The following is a 19495-nucleotide window of genomic DNA, read 5'->3' as shown; positions in this document are numbered from 1 at the left end:
TTTGTGGTTTTCATGTAGTATTTCAGTTTCATATAACTGTGGTTTTGGTGATTATTAATATTTAATGTCAAAGTTTGCAACGGATATCTTTATCGCAACGTTGCAATGCGTCAATTGAAGGACGCATTTGACAATATAAGCCACGGTGACGCCGCATGTATTGATAACTAAAGAACGATTTATCATAGTTGCAAAATGTCGGTGACTTCGGAGTTATATAAAAACACGCATATTTCTCAGGAGCATTCGCCGAAATCTAAATGATTAATAAGAATCTATTCGCATTCACACATCTGGGCGCTAACTCCTCATACCCAACATCATCAAGCACTTGCAAAAAATAACAAATATGAATATATATCTGAAGAAAAAAACTTTCAATTGCTTTCATACAATTTTCTGCAATACCTTTAGTTCTTCGGTTGAAAACAATTTTATGTTTGCTTGTTTAGGAAGTGATACTATTACCAAAGAACAAAGGCCATTCATTTTGTATTTCACAAAGAAAGGCTGCAGGAATCGCAGCTGCATTTGCCTCGGCCAGTAGAACCTTTCTAGTCTTCCATATTCCTTTAACAGCGTCTTCTAATGACATTCCGTACATTTTAGGAAAAGATGACGTTATGCGGAACGCGCCTGAACATGGCTGATAATCAGACACTGGGTTTTACACACACGTCCTCAGGACTCGTAGACCGTCATGTAGAACTTAGAAGCCCCTTCTTTAGAATTTTTGACTCCGACATTTGCTAAAGAAGACGAGATAGGAAGGCGTTCATCTACTACAGCATAGTCTTTGTACCTGCCGGAGTAGTCTATACCGTCGGTCTGGACGCAAACTTTGGACGCACCGGAACCGGAAACATGACATTTCTTGTATGTTGCTGGCATTTTCTTTTTTATCTCAATTTTAAGACCTTTGAACTCAGTCGGTGAAAATATGTCATTGCTTTTCACAAGAGTACCGTTTTGAATCAGGTAGGATTCGAAGCTGGCTTCAAGAGGTCTTTCAAAGATAATGCGGACAGGTATGAAAGCCCAAAGGTCAGTGTTACTTACACCATTTAATACAAAGGTATTTTGGTAGGATTTGTTTATTTGTGTACTGTCTTTACTATGTTTTGTTCGCGATGATCTGGTGTTGTTTGATAAAGACGCACTTCTTCGCATTCTGTTCGAGGGTACGTTCGGCAACGTATCCCCTCGTATTATTGGGTCTGTAAAGTATGACGTGAAACGGGACCAATAGGTAAAGGACCTGTTTGTTGGACTGTTGCCTGAGAGCGCATTGGACCTGCAAACCTACTCGACATTCTAGCTCTAAAACCTGCTATTGTTGATGATACTGCGATCCTGGATCGACACTGACCTCCGACACATTCCAGATAAGGACTTCCACCACACGCTGGACACGAAGGTGATGGTTCATAGACATTCAGAGATTCGAAAAAGTTACTATAGTCATGGAAATTACGCAAACCAAATGGTATAATTTGGTCGGTCGGTTGGTGCATCGGAACATTGGTCTCTGGGTAGTCTGTGGACGGATCTATGCCATTCACTCTTTGCTGTGACCTGAATATACTCCAAATGTAATCGCAGAAGGCATGATGCATCCAAAATATCGGGTCCTGGGCAGCAGTGGTTAGAGCTGACATTTGACCGTCTACCCATACGTGGGGGCCATTATGATGTGCCTCTAAACTAAATACAGGATTTTGACTTCGTTCGACAATCTCGCGATTAAACCTCCTGGACAGAACTGCGCTGATAGCCTCCCAGTTAATTTAAGTTCCAGCGTTTCCTATATTACGAACAAATGATACGCCTTCCGGTGTCATCCACTGAAAGGGGCCTTCTTCTACTGCGCCGAAGTCATTGCCGAAAAACTCTGCAGTCCAGACAACCGAGTCTGTAGGTTCATCCATGTAATAATCCAAGGAACTATCCCAGTAAGGCACTGGCATACCCAAAGCAAGTTCTAGTCTACAGCAGACAAAATATTACAGACATTTAAAAGTGTATAAAAGACATATTGAATACATAATACATTTAGATAAAATCAAATGAGAATCGATTTGCTTATTCATCGGAATTTTGCAGATAATTTTGCATTTAAACAATCTTTATAAATCTTAAACAACATTTACCGACTGAAAAATGGATTGATCGCTTATCTGTAAAAGTCAATATAACTTTTAAATTTAAAGTTTTACACTTAATGTCAAATTTTCATTATTTTCATTCAAAGATTTGGTAAAACAATTAGAACTTACAATGCTAGATAAACTCTATGCATGCCTAGGAAGCTGGGACCGTTGTGAGCAGAGTTGACCACGAGTCTGTGGATATCGGCTAAAGCACCATATCCGTACATATCCCTACCTGCAGCAAAACACCAACAATATAAGCATAACTTTTGTGCTTCGCCGCAACCATATTGGCAAGTTTTATTTTCGCTTTATAAATAAGGTTGCTGACATAAGTATGTACCACTTTTAAACATACACATACAATGTTTTCATCAATAATTATTTGTTTTCAGAACAAAGTAAATAATGTATCAAACACAGACATCAGGTTAAAGTAGTCAATAAACGCTGACATGTATTATATTTTGGCGTACATAGATGATCCTTACCTAAAAGGGTTAAGTCTGTACATACAACAAAAAAGATTACTTTATCGTAACTTTCTGCATTATATTGTTTAGTTTGTATGCATCTGTGTTGCTGCAACGTTCACAAAATCGCATACACAAATAAAAAAGGCATTATTCTAAACAAAAACATCCAGCCTTGTTTGTAGTTTATGATATTTTGTAAAAGGACATTTACATTCTAGATGACTGAACAGGTGAAAAAGAAATCTTTTTTGATGAGTACCTAACTGTCTTCTTCACATCGTTTCCTATCTATTAGGCTATTGTTTACATATATGTAATATAATATCTACAGCCAAGATCAGAGAGAGAAAAGGTCATGTTTAGAAACACTCAACACACGTTTAGTAAATAAAACAAATCTCGAATGACCGATTGACTTCGTTCCTGAAAACTAGATTATTGAATGTAGCATGCGGATTATTTGTTTACAAATTCTATTGTGTTCCAAATACCATTTGAAACATAACTACACGATATAGCAAATATTGTAATAGCTTTCTCTCTGCGTAACAAATGGAAAATTTTCTTGTAATCTACATATACAGACTTTAGAATGTAACAATGGTATTTTGATAATTTAACAGTAACTTTTCATATGCAAGCATCACATTCGAATAAAGTGGAGTAAATTAAGAAAGATTATTTTTCTGACGTTTTACCGTTACAAATTGATAAGGCGCGAACAATGCCCACATGAATTACTTATCTTATTAGAAAATCGAGAAATAATATGAGTCAGAAAGAAGGAAAGTTTGAAGAACTTTTAGACTCATTTGATAATAATAAATGGAGTAATTAATACATAAATTTAAAACTTCTAAAAACTAAAAGAGTAAAAAAAGCCATTGGCAGAAAGCTGTCAGTCATCTTTCAAAGTCGTTAGTATAATAAGCAAAAGCTGAACATTAGCAATTAACAACATTGCGAAAATGATACTACAGCTGTATATGCACATCTTGCAAGGTTAAGACTATGTCACTTATTTGGATTACAATCATGTTTATACTTACTGGTCTTTGTTTCAGTGCATTAAGCCTAGCTGTAAATGCGTTCCATTCAACCCGACTGAGCGTTCTTATCTCCCGACGTACCATTGGGTTGGATTGTCTCTTGGAACGCCTATGATGCTCATGCTTTTTGTAGAACCAATTCCAATGGGCGTAAAGGAGAGTTTCATTAGCAACAGGACGTTATAGACGTATATCCGTGGTAGCATAAAGGAACTGACGGATATAAAACATGTTAATGTCTTGAGAAGGGACATCGGTGATACTAATATTTCCAACACGGAATTTGTAGCACTCCTGCAAAAGTTCAGGCATTGGAATTGGTTCTACAAAGGCATGGCAATAGCCTGTCCAACTCAGAACCAGTGCAAAACCCAGTAGAAAAGTCTTCTGAAATCATTAAATATCAATGACTACATCAGAATTCATTAATCTTAATTAATTACAAATACAGATTCCATAACCTAATAAGGGAAAATATAATATTTTTTCAAACTTATTATGATGCATGGCAATATCAATTGTTTCCGGCGTATTTTTAATCATATACATAAACAAAACAGAAAAAACAAGTAAAACTACAGGAACCAATACTCTATTGCTTTATATAACAGACAAAATGCAATGCTAGGTTTTCGGAAACCAAATGAAATGTTCTCGACAATCACTTTTGATATCCACAATATGATTACGTGCGTGCATACAAAGTCTTAAAAAATGCCTTTCTCCATACGTGTAATGATACTAAAATAATTCAAAACTCTAGGTTAAATAAGTTGTTTCCTCACCAGCGGAGACTATTTCTATGTAATTATCTGTTTGTAAGAACAACTCGCGTTAACAGACATTTTGCCATTCCAATAATGCTTGACCAACTAGTATCAATATGTATCATCAATGCCATTAAAAGAATAGTTGCTTGGATAATTCTTAATTCGTTTTGATTCCATTGTCATTATTATCATTTCCAAATCCGAAATGGATTTTACTGTATGCATGGTGTGTTTACTTTTGATTTTTTACCACATTACTACCATCGAAAACAACTTAGATAGTTTATATAGTTTATATTATTATTGTCCGGAGAACATAATCAATTTTAAAAGAGAAACGAAATAAATATCAAAGAAATACGATTATAAACATAAGAGTTGTGGCGATAATTTATCCAGAAAAATATGGATTATCGGCAGAATATAATTGATATCACTCTAAAATATTGTTTTGGTAGCAAGAAACGATAAATTAAAAATTTCTTATAGATAACCACTTAACTTACCATGGCTGTTAATGTGACCGATAAAAAGCGGGCGAGCTCCAACCCTCTCGGGACTAATTAGCTCGTTACTAATTAAAATTCGGTATTTAAGCATTTATAGCAACGGAAACCTCCCTCCAATTATCACTTAATATATCAACTCCTTCTTTGTTTGTCTTGATTTTGAGTTATTCTATTACTCAAATCTAGGTGAAGAAAGTTAAAAGTTGTTTGTGTACGTGATCTGATTACACTGATAAAAGATTAAAGTTTTTTGTAAGATGTATGTCATTGATAATTATAAATGCTAAAAGTTACATTATTGCTATGTAGTAAACATCAATGATCAACTTTCATTTTCTTTATTTCGAGGGCATTTTATTTTTGGGGGACTTTATAACGTCTGGTCAACGATCTTAGTCTAGCTGTGTTCGATAAAGGGTAAAACTAATATCGATTATTGTTTTTCCTACCATTTGTGCATTTGTGTAATAATAAAATCGACAATTTATCTATTGGATACATGTTCATGTCACGCAATATTAATATACTGTTATATTGAAGGAATTAGCAGTACCCCGTGGTTCTGATAGCTGTATATTTGTATGTTGATGAGCATCATGAGGAAGTATTGCGGTCTACATACATTTAAACCTGTTCCGGTTGTTCGTATTATGTGTTATGTAGAGGTTACACAACCACGAGTGACATGGCCTGTTAATACCACAATTAAATAATCTACAAGGCGGCCAGAATAAGATGGATATTCAGAAATCTTACTTGAATAAATAATGCATTAATAACAACTATTCTATGCATTCCTACTTACTGAAGTATATATAAAATTAAGTCAAAGCAATGCAGTACACATTTAAAAATCCAATAACACAAATTGCTTGTCATTGCAAATAAACTTTGTCACAACAAGGAAAACAATGAAAGAGCTTACAGATGTACGATAATAACAAAGGTTACATCATTTATGATACTCACAAAAACAAAATGGAAATTTAGTTTCCTTGAGAGGAAGGAGTGACATTTAAATCAACGAAATAGCATACCACAATCGACCTTTATACACTTTATATTCCGTTATTGATGACGAAGGGAGAGTGTCTAATTATATACTGATTACTGAATAGCTTAATAGAGGTTACTACGATTTAACAGGCTATACATGTTGGTATGGTAATGAATGACAGTTATAGCTTATATGATTGGTTTATTGACAAACACGGAATACATTTCAGGAACATTAACCAGTATCTGTCTAAACATCATTTGTAACCCAAGGGAAATTCCCAGAAAGGAGATTTTGAAATTCCCAGAAACAATGGTGGGCACACCTTTGTCTTAATTATATATCTTTTGTCGTGACATAAACGGAAATATATAAGGAATTAAATTAAACAGTATACATTATATTATTTCATAAATTAACATGCATAAGGGTTTGTATCGATTTCATTTCATGCTATCAGATGTTTTAAAGTTTTGAATGCCAAAATAGCGCAAATTAGGTCACTGTGGCAAATTTTCCCAACACAAAAGTCCACAACCCGCAGGCAGAAACGGCAAACGTAATATGATTTCTTACTCCAATATTTATTTTTAGGACGTAAAAAATGCAAATTTCATTTTTCACCCTTTTATTTTTATATTTGACCTCTAAAATCTAAAACAAGCATGGGCCCAGACAAATGTGATGTTGCGAATGGCATATAGACGTCTATGCAACTGACCCATAGGCATATCCATGCAAACGGAAAAAATTAAATCCTTCATTTACGAAAATATTCTTCATAAATATTAATACAATATAAATGAGAAATAGGTATTACAAAACGAAATTAAATTATGAAAACAAACCAAAAACGAAAACATGAGGAAAGATATATTTTGATATAAAGATATACTTTGTATAAGGCTGAGGACAGCTAAGGTTGTTTTGGTAAAAAGATTATCTGATAACGAGTATCACGAACGTTTCATCAACACAAAAGGGCTTTCATAGCAATAAGTTGACATGTTCACTGCAACCCAACTATGTAACTTTACCAAACGAATGTGTCGTTGTTCAGCACATGAACTGCAAGCTACTAATTATTATAATACTTTATATGTCTTGGTCAAACTTATGTAAGATTGTTATCAAATGCAAAATATACGCATTGAACTGCGTTTACTTGATATTTATAGGAGAATGAATGCACACTGGACAACAGCAAATTCAGCATGAGGCAATAGCTTACTCATTACAATTGCCGTTGTCCAGTTGACATTCATACTCCCATACCTGCCAACTAAATACAGTTCAATGTTTGAATACACCCAGAAGTAGCATAGTGGCCATCCTATATATTAAAGCTAAGTTAAAGTTCTATCTGTGATGTACTATAATGTTATTAAGAGAAAAGAGCTTCTAACGCAATACATTTATGTGTATTTGTATTCTTTTAGCAATATGAATAAATACATTGTATAAGCTCTGTGTCATGATCTCCGTTTTGGCGGATTTTTTCACGCTTTAGGACCCAAGATGAAGCATAAAAAAATTTAGAAATTATTAATATTTTTCACCTGATTTTTATTGTAAAGTTCATTACATAACATTTTGGAAATAAACATTAACGTTACATATAACTTTAGCGATAGTTTTGTAGTTTCGCTATGCCGCCAATTGTTCTATTCTCAATATGGAAGTACATAGATCTTCATTTTTGCCAAAACTATATGTAGGTCGATACAAATCTTACAAGCAGCCGAATTAATTTTTTGTTTTTATTTTTACTGTGTATAAATGCGGATGTAAATTACATGACAGGCCAAGTCTAGTTATTCATACATAAAACAAAAATGGCTAAAAAATAAATAACATTGTTACGTAATTCAAACATGAAATGGACGTTGACTTCCTCATAGTCGCTAATTTTAGTCACAACACATAACTATACATAGACAGTGGAATTTCTTACCTACATTTCACCCAAAATTTTCTCATTGGACATTAGCCAGATTCACAATATGAATAGCTTTATAAGAAGTGTACAGAGGACATATGTGACAAGTATTAAAACTGTCTGTGACATGATAAGTGTCGTTTAAAACATCGATGCAGGAAACCGGACAAATAAGACAGAAAAACCCTTTGTTTTTGTCGCGTGGTCTCATTTTCAATTTAAAAAGCACGTGAATGCCTACATCATTGTACATGAAGATGACATTGCAGTTTGGGACTAAGGTCTTTTTAACTAGGTTGCTGATATCTATTATTTTAATTTTACTTGTTGTAAACTTTGGCACATGTTCTATGTTTTATGCGTGATTCGGGTATACTGAGAATCGTTATATCCTAAGAGATAAGTTAACATAGACAAAAAATCATAACAAAGATGACAGTTACTATAAACCAACTAAATTTCGTGATTTCTGTTTCGAAACATTTTCGTAGAGATTAAGTTTCTCGGATTTAAAATGAAATGGAAATACCTTTGAATTTATTTTTGCAAGAATTGTGGAAGTTATTGATTTCGTGGATATAATTTCTTATGAACTTTTCGAAATTTGCGGAAATAAATCGCACTCGAAAAAAATGGTTGACAGTAGGAAAAAAATGGTTGACAGTAGTTGAACTATAATCTATATGCATTTGTATGTTTATTTAAAACACTGGGAGAGTAAAAACAAGATTTTTCGTTTATCTTAGTTTATATAGAGGTACATGGACATTCAACATCAATCAGTTTTATAATAAATGTCAGAGTACATATCCTTCTTAAGTAATCTGACCACTTCTTGTCACGAATATGCACTTACGTAATAGTGTATCGAAACCTGATGACCGGTCATGATAGCTACAAGGCATATACATGAATAACCGTCTATAACGGTCTGGTCACTGCGACCTGATGTCTAAGGCTATACATGTGTAACTATAATAGACTAAGTGTATTCATTGAATTATACATGTAGTTAATTTTCTAAATATTTAACATTTCCATATAATGGCACATTCGTCTCCATGTTATAAATTATAACAATTTAGCTATAAATTGGTATAATATATTATGAAATTTTCTAAATATTTAACATTTCCATACTCTATATTATTGTCATTACATTATGACAATTATATCCTATATTAAAGAATTTCAAAACTTTTGTACAAACAACATATGTGTGTAAATAGCATACCATGATATTAAGATTTTAAAATGAGAATAAGAATAATATACTCTTCCCAATCATTTCCAATATTTTGAAAATGAAATATATACATCATAAAACATAATTGATAATGATAACATAGTGAAAGGAAAACTTCATTTGAACAACATGAATAACCGTCTATAACGGTCTGGTCACTGCGACCTGATGTCTAAGGCTATACATGTGTAACTATAATAGACTAAGTGTATTCATTGAATTATACATGTAGTTAATTTTCTAAATATTTAACATTTCCATATAATGGCACAATTGTATACTGTGAAAGCTATCTGTAAATGAGCCTAAATTTTAATACAACGTTTGGAATAATCAACAATCAAGCCACCGTATACCAATACATATTATTAGATAAGTGTTGTATTGATTTTTATGACAGTAAGAAAACAAACGTCTAATCGTATCCATTGATAAATACGGGAGTACAATAACTTCAATATGAAGTCAATAGAGAGCTAGTAAAATAATAACTATCAATGCTCAATTTAAATTGTGATGTAATTTGAACGTTTTATTTATTTTCGTTTGGTTTATTGAGTTTGAAATAGGTTGAACAAACCCTTGGTTCCCGGAGAACAAACACCGACAGTTGATACAAATTACATGTATATTCTCAACATGGGATTTGAACGCGCGATACAAAGGTGAAGAACATCTCACCATCTGTTAATATGTCGAGACATCTTAACCACTCCATCACAGCGTATTAATGAATATTATAATGATGCCCTAGGTTGGCTGATAAATAAGTATCAATCATGTTTTGTAATTAGAAACCTTGTGTTATCTCTCAGAACCGGAACCTCTTAATCGTGCATCATTTGTAAATAATGTGATGGATTCGTTACACCAGCCACTAAATGAATCATGTTGATATAACAAGTCAAAATGATTGGTAGGTATTTAAGCAGTATTCACATCAATTGATAGAGTGTCACAATCAATTACGAGAATGGGTTTCGTTAATTCCTTTCTTAAAAATGTCTATAACGTCATTACACGATCATTCGGGTTATTGAAATGTTGTTGTTTATGTTTCTTACTTCCTGGTATCTCCTGTTTAGTAAAAACTTTACTTAAATCCAGCTTACGTTTTAGCTTTTAGTAAAGCTGATGTCTTATTATCTCCTATTAAGCATAAACGTCTTGGATAAAAAGGTACGGGTACAAGTAAAATTGTTTTGTGTGTTTCCTGTGTTAATGCCTGTTTTGGTACTTCTAATATACATGTAGCAGTGGTGTACATTTAACTAGCATATCAATACACTTATCATGTTTGTACCTGCTATACACTTAAAAAATTGTAAACAATAACATTTAATTAACATAAATATAGACAAAATACTAGCATAAGAAAATTTTTGTCGGAACTAAAAGTGTAATATTTAACACATGCTCTCATAAATAGATAAATAATCTATTCGTACAGAATCCCATATATGTATCAGGTGAGAAGAACATGTGTCCAAGGATAATGAGAGTTATCTACTTCTCTAACTAATCCTTTAATAAACGAAAAACACTTTTAATTTTAGAGATGTGTATCGCTTGTAACGCCTGTATATTAATTCTCGTAAGGACAATTTTCTTTGTATTTAATTGTGTTTGTTTCTTTAGCACATAAAATTAAATGTAAGCATTTTATCGCTTAAGTTAACTAGTCTATTTCATTTATTGCTGACTTGACCCATTTTATAACTGTAGCGAGACTTGTCTCCGTGAAATAATGTCTGCTGAACAACTACCTCCGTTTGTTTCCCCGAACTACATATGTCTTGCATGTAACGCCAATGTTAAAAAACATTGGTGTCATTCACGACACGGAAGTAATTGTTTTTATCTCATGTTTTATACGAAGAGAAAGTGGACCAAACATTCATTTATTCAATATGTCTAGTCATTTGATAAACATCACTAGATGTCATAAAATATGAAAACACGATCCAAAGTATAGACGTATCAACATAACTTTTTTTTGAGTTATCGCCCTTTGTAAAGCGATAGTGGCGCCGGGAGTAAAGCAACTTCCGGTTTACATGGACAGAACATTGCATGGTAGTATATGTCAGCTGATCTTTCGCGTAAAACACTTAAATTACAAAATTTTAGAGGTACATGTATGTTACGTTTGGATCTTGAACTGCTGATTAAACCACGTAAAAGAAAATAGTTAACTGTCAAGTCATATTCACTACAAAAACTCAAAGTCACCGGTAACGTGATAATGGCGGTATTACACTGTAACATACATAATATAATAATGTATGTACCTTTCGCGTAGATACATTACAGTTGACGGTGATTTGACAGCTGCATTAGATGTACAAATGTAACGTCTAAATATCCTGTTTGTTTGTAAACATCTGTGATTTAATTCTAACACTTAAAAGTAGCCGTTTTTAGTGAAATAGATCAATAAATATTGTGTCTTCGACCATAGCACACGAAGGAGTTTGACGTCTCACGATTTGTATACGTCCTACAGTATCGACATAAAAATACCCCTCTATTCTATAAAATACCATGCTTATGCTAATTATTATTAACAAAACTTATGTTTATGAACTGAATAAAGTATCTAATGTCACCGTAACAACATTTTGTTAATTTGTATTATGTACTTTGTATGTATGTAAACATTTCCCACTATCATAACCATATTGGAACAGACTACAAATATGAACCTGTAGACTGAATTTGTCTTCTAATAAACCATCTGAAAACATGCTTGATGTAGATATTTAATCTTGAATCTAAATTCCTATAGAGTATATTTAATTAAATGAATGTTACTACATGTATGTACCTCACAACATGTACAAATGTAGATGTATACAACTTTCAAAAGTGTATGTTTTCGTTTTTACAACAATAACATGTACATACAGGTATCAATTTAGCTATGATTTAGAACCGTTTATGGGTAGTTCCCCTCAAGGATTGAATTCCCTTCTAAACTTAAAAAAAAACCATTTGAAGCTAAAACTGAACACTTTTTGTGACAAAATTCCCCCTTTGTCTTATTTTTCATCACATTTTAAGACTTTGGTTGTAAATGTCTTGATGTTTATTATACATCTACTACATATACATGTATCTATGATGATGGAGCTTAAAAATCTGTTTACTGAATCTTGTAATGACATTCTTGGTGTTATAATACTTCAAAATGATTTTTCTACCAAAATGAGAATGGTTAAATATCCGATAATGCCGCTATTACAAACTTTTCCCATTTTCGAAAAGGACCATAGTTTTCCCCAAAACTTAGATTTGATCCCTGATATATATATAATGCATATTTGGTTATTACAATGTACATGTATGTTCACTTCTAAGACTTTGGTTTATACTAGTCCTAAGTCAATGTCACAGCCATCTGACAGCAATAAAATCTTCAAACCAGGGACTTTGACACTTATAAAGTAACCTGAAAAATAACTAACCATTTCTGGAAGCAATGGGAGGGAAAATGTCACTGATTAGAAAAAGATCATAGATTATGTCTGAAAGTGGACCTAAAAGAATCATTTTCTCATAAATTTCTAATGTATTTTCCATCTGTATTCAAAATCAAATAACAACCAATTATGTCTTCAAATTCTCATGCAATTATCATTATTTATGATGTTCGTTACATAATACACATAGTATAAATCTTTTCTTTTTTTTTGATACTGCAGCTATTGATGTAAAAATGCATATAATAAAGTGTGTTTTTTTTTACTTTTTAGAACATAGTACATTGTAAATATGCTAGAAATTCATCTATACATTAATCACATTTTAGCCAAAATGGTACCTTCAAACTTCAGAAACACAGAATCGGAGATCATTTATATCAAAAACTGGAAAGAAAACCTGGCTTATCTACACATGTATTGTATATATTTTTTTTTATTGGATATAAATACAATACACTCAGGTTCAGGTTAATCATAGTCCTATAATTATTATTTTTTTATTTTCATACCAAATCTGGCTTTCTGATTGGCCAGTATTTTTTTTTTGCATACCACTATAATCAATTTTTCTTTGTTTTCATACCAAATCTGGCTTTCTGATTGGCCAATATTTTTTTTTTGCATACCACTATGAAAAAAAAAATGCAAGAATGGCGCGAAACCCCGACGTTATCGTGACGTTACAATAGAGACATTGACGTTGCGTATTGATTCGGAAAAAAGAATCCCTTGAAAAACCACTATAATGTTACATTTAAACATACGTCATTTTATCAAATAGAGAATAAAATTAATTATAAGTATTGATGTCACTATTTTTTAACTTCATCGGGTTATGAAATAAATTTTGTTTGCAAACTTTTGTGAGAATCCGCTACACGGATTCACACAGTTTGAAAACAAAATTTCTTTCATACCCCGATGAAGTTAAAAAATAGTAACATCAATGCTTAAATGAAAAAAAATCCCAGAATGGCGCGAAACCCCGACGTTATCGTGACGTCACCATAGAGACATTGACGTTGCGTATTGATTCGGAAAAGGGAATCCCTTGAAAAACCACTATAATGTTGCATTTAAACATATTTCATTTAATCAAATAGAGTATAAAATTAATTATTAGTATTGATGTCACTATTTTTTAATTATATCGGAGTATGAAAAAAGTAGGTACAGACTACGCGGATATACACAGTTTGCAAACAATTTTTTTTTCATACCCCGATAAAAAATAGTGACATCAATGCTTAAAATAAATGAATAATAATTTGCTTAATTGCTGACAATGTACTCTAATATATAACCACATAAAATGAAAGAGATAACGGTTTAACTTCTTCATGAAGGCGGTGGAATACAATTCACATAAACAAACGCACTTAAGTACAAACATGTACATTCTTTCAGCTTCCTCTTCATTTAGACAGCTTATCAACTTTTTAAGATTTACATGTAGGTCAATTGAAATTGGTTTTATTTGAAACAATGTGCACATACAGGATTGATACATGTATACCTAAATAAATCAACAAAGTGCTATGAAGTATGTGTAAAGAGTGCATGTGTATTTCATTTTGAATATAAATAATGATAAATACATTTATCTACCTAAAGGGATCATAATATGGCATTAAATATTTCTGATTGGAATGAAAAGACTATCATCATTTACCAAGTCTTTCAGAAGAAAGCAAACCTTTCAAAGTACAAGTCAAATAATCCATTTAAGATTTGTTTTTACATAAACAATTGATTCAGACTATTCCAAGTAGCAGAAACATTGACGAAACAGTGATGGTAAGTTTTAACAGTTTTATTTCCAGAGCCTAGGATGCAGAATAGAAATCTATGTATTCACAAGTGTCATCCTTTTTAGACTTTTGGATTGAAGGGTGCTGTTTATAATGGAAAAAAACAATCCTTAATCTACAGTATATTCTCTCTGTGTCCACTTCAAATACAGCAACCACACAGTATTCATTTGTTTGAATGATGACACATACAAGATATGGACAACTTGTATTAGGTTTTGAGTAAATATAATTCCAAATGACATGAAAGAGTCCTATATTATAATAGTCATTAATTGCATATGATCAATGAAAGGTATATGTACATGTCCATTTCCACAGTAGTGCGTTATAAGTTGTTACCCATTCAATTTCGTACCCAAACAAACTCGTACTCGCATTTGGAGAACTCGCACCCAATCATGGCTAACCCGTACCCATGGAATTTGGCGAACTCGTACCCATGGAATTTGGCGAACTCGTACCCATCATAAAATATATAGTTCAAGTTGTTATTTGTGATTGATAAATACAAGACTTAATATATTCGTGTTCAATCAGATACTACAAATAAGAGATAACAGCTCGTATACAACATACCAAAAATATATGTTTACTCCTTGGTTTATTTGACGTCCCCCTTTAATAAAAAATGACGACCTATTTGCTTCATTGGATTTTTTTGTTTACAAGAGTGTCAAACAAAATGGAAATCAGCTTTTATAAATATTGCATGTGGAACATTTGCCGTGTAAAGTCACAACGGGCTCGGAATATATGTTTTAGAAATAGAATTTTACAAATTTTTTACAGATGTTAAACCTTGTAAAATATATCAACTTGAAGTCAATGTGTATGTAAATGTAACAATGCTGATTAATTGTATTGTAGTGTATTTGTGATCATGCACTTATGAATTACCTTTAAATGTAACCATCAACTTGCACTACATTTATAACAAAAACCAGTGACCATTACACTGATCAATAGACCAAAACAGTTTGCAAAGGGACATCATAAATTTCAAGTTGCTAGTGAAACCACAGAGTTATTTTTAACGTTGATTTCTAACAGTGATCAGTGGATATATTACCACATTTTAATTTCACCATGCATTAATACATCTCGAGAAAGACGGAAGACGTAGGATAGGACTCATGAAGTCGAATTGATCCTCCACTAAAACTTTTAATATCGGCCTCGCCCACTTAAAAAATGAACGAAAAAGTGGGGAAACTATCTACGAGAAACTACGAGAAAAAACACATACATATAAGCAAATATGCAGTCCAAACAGTATTACCAACAACACAGCAAAGAAACGTGTCACAAAAAAAATCGTTTCAAAGTTACACAAAAATGCAGGTAGCTGTAAGCTGTTTCTATATTGCGTAATGAAAACCGGAAGTGTCTTTACTCCGATCAAGGGGAGGATAAATCTAAAATTTCAAGATGGCGGATTGATGTTGATACGTCTATTGTTAGATTAAAACCCATAGCTTGATTATTATACCCTACCTCGAACCTGGATTTAGGTTTCCGCATGTCTACTCGTTCATCGGTCAATCTGTAAACACACCGATCGAACGAATATTTCCTCTAAATAATTGGAGGGATTTCAGCGAAATGTGGTAATCTTTATTAAATGTAGATTTTCGTAATCTATATTGAGACAAGACACCTCCACATGTTTTGCGTTATGGACATTTATTACTACAAAATGATATAACGGCTACTCCAACTAAATACTGGAAGTGGCAAGAATCTTAGCACATTATAGGTGTGCGTTATCAATGCATGAACAAGACAAACCTCCAGCGTTTTTAGTGTTATGCATCAAACAGAGGGAGGACTAAATATAATTTGGCTTCCCGGACGTCAAGTCTAGTTGTATTATTTACTGTACTCATTGTATTCCATGTACACGTACTTCGTAATCTATTCAAACTGATTGTCGATTTCTATCTAATATTGTATGATATGAATACTTCTCCTCAAAATATTTAGTAAATGGAATAGTTAAATCAAACGAATTTGGTTAACGAGAAATGATAACATTCTGAAAACTCAGATATCACCATTTTATTTTAAATTTCATGGCTCCATAAACGTACCGTATATCTTAAAATTTAACTTTGTGCAACTAAATACCAAACCGGAGCACAAAGTATACATGTATTTATTTCATCCTACATGTATGATGTAAAAAAGACTTTTGACAACAAATGAAATTAAAGAATGACACATGCTTTATACTAACGATATCTTATCACCAATAGTTAATGTAGTTTGTTTTGTACAAAGTGCACAGAAACAAATACTTATAAAATTTAGCCAAGGAATTAAATGTCAAAGTTAGTTATTAAAGTGTTGTCAAGTTCATGACTCAAGTTCAAACGTTTTTGGAAGGTTAAACTTACAACCTTTGCGTATTAATTACAAATATATATATAATTTAGTCTTGAGACATAGCGAGAACTGTCATTCACCTGTTTATTGGACCGTATCCACCAAATGAGCATTCAAGGCTTTCACTATCAGCTTGACGGGTTGATTTTATGAGATATGACCGTTTCTAATATTCATATTTCACTTTAAACCAGTTTGTAGGTTTAAAATATTCAACAAAGCTATAAGTAGAAAAATCTAGTGGAATAATCATTCAATTTTAATGAAAACTATGAACTACATTACAAATATGAAAACAATGAGTAAAATTTGATTTTAATCATGTTGATATATTATAAATTACGATGAGTCAATTTAATAAATAGTAAATTTACCTATTTCATATACTTAGTCTTAGAATATTATTTGCAAAATCTGGATGGTTTGTGTGAACTGAGTCGTTTTCCAGTCCTAACTATCAAAGGAGTTTTGAATTTCTTATTGCAGTCTCTCCACGGCCATCCATTAGAATAATCACAGTAAAATGTCATGAAGACCTCCCCATTATAGGATTGTGGACAGTAGTCTTCCTTGAAATCCCATCGACCAAGAACTGCTTCACCAAACGAATTGCCATACATTCGCGGCGTCCTCGTGTTAGTAGTTATCGCCCCTGAACATGGTACGTATCGAGGCGGGTTGGAATGACGCAACATACATCTTGGTTGGCACACTCGGCCGTAAGAGTCATAAGCATGAACAAAAGTCCTGCTTGGTCCAAGAGAAGGATTTCTAAAACCGACATAGGTGTACGATTCCGTAACAGGCTGACGTGCGTCAATCATTGCATAGTCTTTATATGTGCCAGCATAGTTTATACCGTTTGTCTCAATAAATATTTTGCCAGCACCTGACCTATATCTGGGACATTTAGGATACGTTGCTGGGTTTCCGCGGCGCATATACCTTTTCATTTGATTATACACGGTTGGATTATACATGTCGAATCTACCTTCGAATTTCCCTTCATGGATATTTCTACCATCAAACACCAGTCCTTCAGGACGACGATATACTACCCTAACCGGCATGAACGCCCAACGATTTACGTCAGAAACACCATCCAAAGTAAAAGTATTTTGGATACCCTGATTAATAGCGGATGAAAATCCAGTGTTCGAAGGGAACGCTAGGTTTTGTGGAGGTATATTCGAGTGAGGGCCAAATCCGCCTTGACCAGGAATTCCTTGGATACCAGTCATTGCTGCCATACTGCGCTGAGACATAGCTGCCATGGTATTTTGGTGAATTGCTTGCAATCTCTGTTGAGCATTTGCCTGGAAACTGTTCGGAGAAAAATGACTAAATTGTCCGATCTGTCCAACTCCAGTTTGTTGAATAGGGCTCATAGCTGCTTGATTTATATTGATTAGTCCCCTAAATGTTTGAGCTGGGGACTGATTTCTACTCCTGGTAGTCATCATTGCCGTTCTTATATTAGCATTCGCCTGACCCCTAGCTGAGGATGTTCTTAACAGATCCGTTGCTATGTTGTTGCTGGTCCCCCTGCCACTGTCAGTGAACGTCCCAAAGGCGCTTCCTGCTCCATCAGCACGTGGACCTGAGGGTAATGGAGTGTTTCTAGCCCTCGGGTCAGCAAAAGATGATGTGAATGTTTCTCCAAGAGGTAAGGGTCCTTGCGCCTGCGCGGCAAGAGATGCTACTGTCATTCCACCAAAACCAGCTCTTGCCTCTCCTACAGCGGACCGATCGGCCGATACACACGCTCTACGTCTAAAGTCACAGAACATAAAGGGAGATCCACAATTAGGGCATACTGGGGTGTGTTCATATCCGTAAATATCTCTTGTAAACCGATCGCTGTAACCATCAATATTCCTATAGTCAGGGAAACCATCCATCAAACGGTTTCTGAAGTGAGCTGGTCGATCTCTGAGGTAAAAGTCTGGAAGGTAGTCGTTTTCCGAATCTATACCGAAGTTTCTTTGTTTTTGCCTGAATTGTTCCCATAAGTAATCAATGAAGCAGTGATGGAAGAAGAAAACTGGATCTTGTGCCGATGTTGACAAACCACGCATCAATCCACCTACCCATGCATGGACACCGTCATGTTGTCGCTCGAGGACGTTCTGGCGGAGCCATGGACGTTGCCCATACCATACACTTATCTGCCAATGGAATCTGATGTTATTATTTGGGTTGATAATGTTGTTTATGAGACCTTTCTGCATCAGAGACGTACCAAACGAAGCAATATTTCTGGTGAGTAGACCACCTCCTTCAACAGGCCAGTTCGCGAAAGGTCCTATGTTGACCACTCCGTCGCCATTACCAAAGAACTGAGAGGACCACACTATTGACCTGACGGGGTCGTTCATATCAAAGTCTATAGACGAGTCCCAATAGGGCAAAGTCACGGTTGGGTTGATCTCCATCAAAGCTTCTTCCAATCTAAACATTAATTAGAAAACGAATTAAAGATGTTTCCTATATAACTGTATATTCTCTTCTTTCTAGTTATCTAAGTTGATGTTTCACAGTTATTTTTAAGATACAGAAATCAAACCGATTTAGTAAGGATAATATGATATCTTAAAATCTAATATCATCATTAAATTATTAAAGTATAATTATTCGCATGTAACTTGTTTACATTAAACCATTAAATGCAACCA

At 33.7% G+C, this 19495-nt stretch overlaps 1 protein-coding gene and 1 pseudogene across 2 annotated transcripts in view; both read right to left on the bottom strand.

The window, feature by feature from the left end:
• Positions 1-448: 448 nt before the first annotated feature.
• LOC138316656 (tyrosinase-like protein 1) lies at positions 449-14835 on the bottom strand (annotated as a pseudogene).
• A 2223-nt stretch (positions 14836-17058) lies between these two features.
• The window catches only part of LOC138315638 (uncharacterized), a 10513-nt gene continuing 8076 nt past the window's right edge, over positions 17059-19495 (bottom strand). For both annotated transcript variants that reach the window (XM_069256810.1, XM_069256811.1), the window contains one exon: positions 17059-19271. In XM_069256810.1, the coding sequence (XP_069112911.1) occupies positions 17222-19271 (2050 nt within the window). In that variant the 3' untranslated portion in view covers positions 17059-17221. The remainder of the gene's footprint in view (positions 19272-19495) is intronic.

The sequence above is a fragment of the Argopecten irradians genome, chromosome 2 (assembly GCF_041381155.1).
Source record: "Argopecten irradians isolate NY chromosome 2, Ai_NY, whole genome shotgun sequence".
Lineage (NCBI taxonomy): Eukaryota > Metazoa > Mollusca > Bivalvia > Pectinida > Pectinidae > Argopecten > Argopecten irradians.
Note: the sequence above shows the minus strand (reverse complement) of the source record. Positions and strands in the feature narration are given on the sequence as shown.